At 39.0% G+C, this 5,905-nt stretch overlaps 1 protein-coding gene across 1 annotated transcript; it reads right to left on the reverse strand.

Annotated features, from left to right (window-relative positions):
• Positions 1-1,167: 1,167 nt before the first annotated feature.
• Positions 1,168-5,773, reverse strand: cdk7 (cyclin-dependent kinase 7; the record flags this gene model as incomplete). The annotated part of the gene is given in 8 exon segments (XM_035657661.1): positions 1,168-1,634; positions 2,406-2,544; positions 3,062-3,211; positions 3,306-3,392; positions 3,486-3,585; positions 3,958-4,076; positions 4,161-4,271; positions 5,705-5,773. Coding segments are annotated over 8 exon segments (804 nt in total), but the record flags the coding sequence as incomplete, so codon positions are not given.
• Between the last annotated feature and the right edge of the window lie 132 nt (positions 5,774-5,905).

Genomic DNA, 5,905 nt, shown 5'->3' on the forward strand with positions numbered 1-5,905 from the left:
TTGTTGATTCAGACATATGAGCAAGTATCACTTTTTCCCACAAACCCTGTGCTCATGTTCTGTATCAGCATGTGGGCAGCAGTGTGTTGGTTCCAACGGTGGCTTTCCTGGCCAAAGAAATGGCCTTTATATGAGCCTGAGCTGATAAGGCTGCTACTGTAGCTCTGACTGCAACTGACTGTGTTGCCATTTGCCAAATCAGTCATCTGACCCAGCTACCCAACACATACACACACATACACAAACTGTAGTCACCCACCGCCACCACAAAGTCATTGTGTCCCCTCTCAGTGCTGTATTGTGGACACTTATAAATAGGCATGAATTACACAGGGCGTCCTCTTTCTAGGAGACCATGACCTCAAATCCACAACCCGCTCAAACCCAAAATGCGGTCACACTAAGAATGTGGGTGGTAAAACTTACGTATTAATTTTTTTTTTAATATTAGACACAAACTAAGGGGAATTCAAGCATGATGTAAAGTGAGCAGTGAAGCAGATTACATTTAAAATAAGACAGAAAACACAAATAAAAATCTACACCAGCTTTTGTTATTGAAGAAGAAATGGATTTGATTAAATATGAAGACTGGGTTCAGATGTGAAATACTCTAATCTCTTCCCGTCTTCTTCTCTTATCTGATCCTGTTTGACACAAAACCAAAAGGGCAGCAGAACGCCTGCCGGAGCATCAAGCATGTCTGACATGTCAGACTGCGTTGGATCACAGTAATGTTGAAGCCAAAGGACAGGATGGGAAAGATATATCTGGTGGCAGATTGTTGCTTGACACTGTCAAGCCTAGCGTCACCCTGTCTGCCCTGAAGACAGGGCTTATGCCACATAAACACACACACACACACACACACAGAGTAGGACAAATACACACTTATTTCCTCCTAACTCTCACTGCTGAGTAAATAAACCACAAGTATATTTCTGTCCACACATATTCAACAGGTGAAAAAGTAGAGAGTGTAAATACTTCTAACATGAAATCAGCCTGTATCATGTGGATTGAATGGGTGGTATTGTGTGAATTTGTAAACTAGCAGGAACGTTCTCACAATCATGCCTTACTACAGTGCCACTGAGGACAAACCTCTCAATAAATGAAAAGAATGCAATTTCATAGTTAAAATAGTAACTTAGAGTTCCCCATGTATGAATTTGCACCATTTATTGGGCTTACATACAAAACATAAAAATACATATACATGAAATATATCAGGCTTGCTAGTTTGGTTCTTCTTTTTTTTTTTTTTGTCACATAAATAGACATATTCCAACAGGCTCCCAGAGGTTAGGCATCATTGTTACAATGAAGAAAGACCAGAGCCAACACTATTGACCACTGTAGTACATTGTTCAATGGAATGCTGAACACAGCAGCACACTGGATACTCCAAGCACAAAACTCAACTGATGTAACAGCTACAGTCTCTAAAATGTCCTAAAGTCAGCCACATCTCGGCCTTTTCCCCTCACTGGTTTGAGACTTCTTTTCTTTTTTTCATTCCAGTGGACAATCCTGAGCAATGCGGGAAAGCTGAGCCGCACAGAGTGAAGATGGTGATCATCCGATTTACCAGGTCCCTTCCGGTCAGAAAATGAGCTTCTTCTTCATCACAGCTGAAAACAATATTAAGACTGTTATTACAAGCATTATAAAAAAAAATTTAAAAAAAAAAACAAAAAAAAAACACACACACATCAGAAAAATACAGCCAAATACTGTATCTACACTACATGTGCAAATAAAACAAGCCTATAATGAGCAATCTGATAGCCACCAACCACCGTTTACTGTAAGTATTTGAAAATTCTCTCTGTAATATACCGTTGCATAGAGCATAGCATATAGTCAACCCATGTATTTTCTAAACCACAGTAGGAGCTGGAAAAAGCTTTGAACCTCCCAGTAACACCAAGGTCCTCCTTCGGTAAAATATAGTCTACCACAATCCACTAAACTCTCTGTACGTGTGTGTGCGCGTGTTTTCCACTTCCCTAGATTCTGACTTTCTAACTGCAGTTAAATGTGCAGCCAACACCCTTTGAATTGCTAGGTTCAATCAAGTGGTATTCTAGATTTATGACCGTGTAGTGTGCATAACCATGAGGACACAAGAGAAATGGTTCACTAGGCTAAAATTCTTAACATGCTATATGTAAGTTTGGTCTGAGTGGTATGTTCTAAATTTTTCCAGCTTTTTCTAAAATTGGCTTAAAACATTTTTTTTGCAGACACTTTCCCTTTTTGCTGCTCAAACCACAATATAAACAGTTATATGGGTGCATCAAGGTCAAAGTTTTACTTGGCGGATAAGAGGCACATATATAGCAATTATACTTGGTGGATTATGGGTACATATAGCAAATAAGCCAATGTGTGTTCATTACTTGTCTCCAGGCCCTCGATTTTCCTCTTGAGCCCGATTGTTTCCTTCTCCCTCAGTGCCTCAACTGAACAGTTGGGTCGAGGGAGTTGGGGTCCAGGAGTGGGACCAGGTCGATTACTGAAGTAATTCATCTTTAGAGCCTGTAGAACAACAGACAACAGTGTGATATGTTATCAACTGCAGACAGGGAATAATTTTTTAGGCAGAAATGTCTACAATTATTAGAAGTGCAGGTATGTATGTGCATATAGTATCATCTTGTATAGGTCCATCTTTGTCACCTTATTTTGTGGATTAAGTATGGTGCTTTCAAAAATGCAAAAATCTTTTTTTGCAGTTTTATTCCTTGTATCTTACGTTTTATTGTTCTTTTCATTTAATTTTACTTTGATGCTGTAAAGACATTTTTGTTTTTGACATCTGGATATGTTTTTTTTATTTTCTTGTGACGTATTACCTCAGAACCTGCTATGGAAATACAGACTGTACAAGTACAGAACATGCTAACATGGTTTCTAGAAAATGAGATGAAATCTCCAAACTGAAAATGTAAAATAGACTGCGGTCTTCAATTTCAGCAGACATTTACCCCTTAATACATTGCTCCGGTATTGTGAAGTGTGTGAGACTACCTACTGTGCTTTAATGGTGTATTACCTGTGTAGCTGTAGTCCTCGTTGAGGGGTTAAAGGTGAAGAGGCCTTGTAGCAGCTCTAGCAAGTCGTCTCCAGCTGCACTAAATATATGTTCCAGTGGTGTGCCAGGAAATATTTTGAAGGACACATAGTCTGGTAGACTACTCACTCCCTGCAGAGACATTTGACAAATACATAAATACAAGGATCCTCACATGTGAGCACAGTAAAAACAAACATCACTGGGGAAAAAAACAGATACCAACAGGCCATGTCTCTTCTGTGGGCGTCCCAAGAGCCTCAAAGATCTTAGTCAACTGGTCAAGATCTGAGTCTCCAGCAAGGAAGGGTATCTACAGCACAGGAGACATACAGAGACATTAGCATGGATACATAAATAACTCCTGTTACTGTGTGAATATCTCTTTAAAGTGAGGTTTGTGTACCCGAAGGAGTAACTCTGCCAAGATGCATCCCACTGCCCACATGTCGACACCCACACCGTACATCCTGGCACCAAACAGGAGCTCAGGGGAGCGGTACCACCTGGGAAAAAGATTGATAAACATAAAGGACAGAGAGTTAAGTTTTACAGCTCTTAAACAGGCAGACAGTTCATTACTCGTCTAGTAAGAAGATTCATTAATTCTGTTAAACTAGAACAAAGTGTCCAACACTTTCTTTAACAAAGAGAGGACAAGGTTTGCTGCCATCCAGGGGTCTACATTTTTAAAAATGTGTGCTAACACACACGTTTTAACCAGTCGCAAATTTGTCTCCTCATGAGATATATTTAACTAAAAAACATGAGGATTTATTCATCTTAATGGATTTAGATAAGCAAAAACACAAGGTAGTGTATAGAAAAGTCTAAGTTCTGTATTATTAATACAATTAGATGGACAAAGAAGCACAGACCTGGTAACAACTTGATGAGTGTAGACTCTGTTGGGGCTGCCAAATGCTTTAGCCAAACCAAAATCAGCCAACTTCAACACTCCGTTGCCGTCTAACAGCAGATTATTTGGTTTCAGATCCTGGAAACATAGAGTAGCAAAATGTACAATACCGACTGTGTGTGAGCATATATGTGTGTATGTGTGGAGTATTAGTGCTCTTACCCTGTGTAGGACCCAGTGCTGGTGCATATACTCTAATCCCTGTAGAGTCATGAGGATGTAGGCTTTGATGTTGGCTGGAGTCAGGACTAGGCTAGTGTCTTTAATGATCACCTGAAAATAAGCAAAACAAAGCCAAAGAGGCTTAAGTAAAGCCGCATATCTGACAACTAATAATCTTCATCCGTTACTTAATGTTGTTACATAGCTGTAGGCTACACATTCAAAATGAAATTACACTTATCAGAGCAGATAAGAGAATTAAAGACAACTGGGATATATCTCTGGGAAGAAGTGGACGCAGCTGGAGCCAAGCCAGACAGCACAGTTCAGATTCAATCTCTCACCCAGAACCTCCATTGTTCCACCAGCTCCCAAAATATTGGCTTCAGTATCCTTCCACACAATGTTATTGGCAAAAAAAAACCACCCAACATCTGTAGCTAATAAGCTTATACAGCCAAATCTAAGCATGTGGCCTAAAAATAGTCTTTCAGCACCGGTAGTAAAAGCAGCATCATATTTCATGCTCATGTCTGTCCCGTCTGTCTGCTGCCTGTGAGCCGCTAATGGCATCAATTCATTGTGAGCCAAGAGCAGTGATATTGATTTTTTTTTAAAAGGGTGCTTATCTTGCTTTGCATCGTTCTATTAGAGTCTGATGTATTGGTGGTGAGCGCCCATCTGGAGCCTTGTATGTTAAAACAAACCAGGAAGAGAGGTGGGGAAATATTTAAAAGCCTTGGTGACCTTGCAGAACCACTTAATGGTTAGATTAGGGCCCTCACGCGGCTATCTTTGTCTTCCCCGTCATATCTTCTGTGCTATTCCGTACGTCATCTGACCTTACACCTCTAAATCAGATTCTTTATCTACTCTCTCATTCATTGGCCTGCTCTGCCATTCACAGTATTATAACAGAAATTCATTAAGATGAAACCCATCTTTAAAAAGCTCTCTCCTTGGTCTCTATTAAGGAGAAAGTAATAAAAATTCCATCTGTTGGTCTACTAATGAAATGCAACATCGTGTTCTTTTCAATGCCTTTGATTAGCATGAATGATTGATGTACAACTCCATACAGAGGTATAGCTATAAAGATAATAAACATCTGTACAGTATGATGGGATCCAATTCAAGAGGTGCAGGGCCTGTAGTTTGTGGTCTACTGAATCAATATTGTGCTATTTGAAAACTTATTAAGTTAGTTAAATTTAAGTAGAAGTGGAGTTATATTTAGGACACATTCAGAAAATACAATTAAAAATATTTGATACATTAAAAGTTACAGCATATTGGAATTGTGTGAAATATGAAAACCCCTTATAACTGAGTTAACTCAAATTGAGAACAAACTAAACCTGAGAAGACGACGTTGGCTGCTATCAATGATCATGAAATTAATTTAAATTAAAAAGAGCTGTGTGAAATGATTTAGTTTAACTAAAAATTAGAACAAACTGAAGCTTCTCTGTGGGCTGTTGTATGGGAGTGCACAAAATTGTATGAAAGAGATTATTTTCCAAAGGCAAGGAACTGTCTCTGACCTCCAGATCTGTTTCCATGAAATCAAACACCAGGCTGATGTTAGATTTGTGTCCGAAGGCATCCAGCAGCTAAAAAACACACAGCACATGAAATGTTAATGCTCAGTTCAAATGTGTGTGTGTGTGTGTGTGTGTATATATATGTGTATATATATATATATGTGTGTATATATATATGTGTATATATATATGTGTATATAT

This window comes from Morone saxatilis, unplaced genomic scaffold, assembly GCF_004916995.1.
Source record: "Morone saxatilis isolate NCDOM2014 unplaced genomic scaffold, NCSU_SB_2.0 Contig16, whole genome shotgun sequence".
NCBI classification, from domain to species: Eukaryota; Metazoa; Chordata; class Actinopteri; family Moronidae; genus Morone; species Morone saxatilis.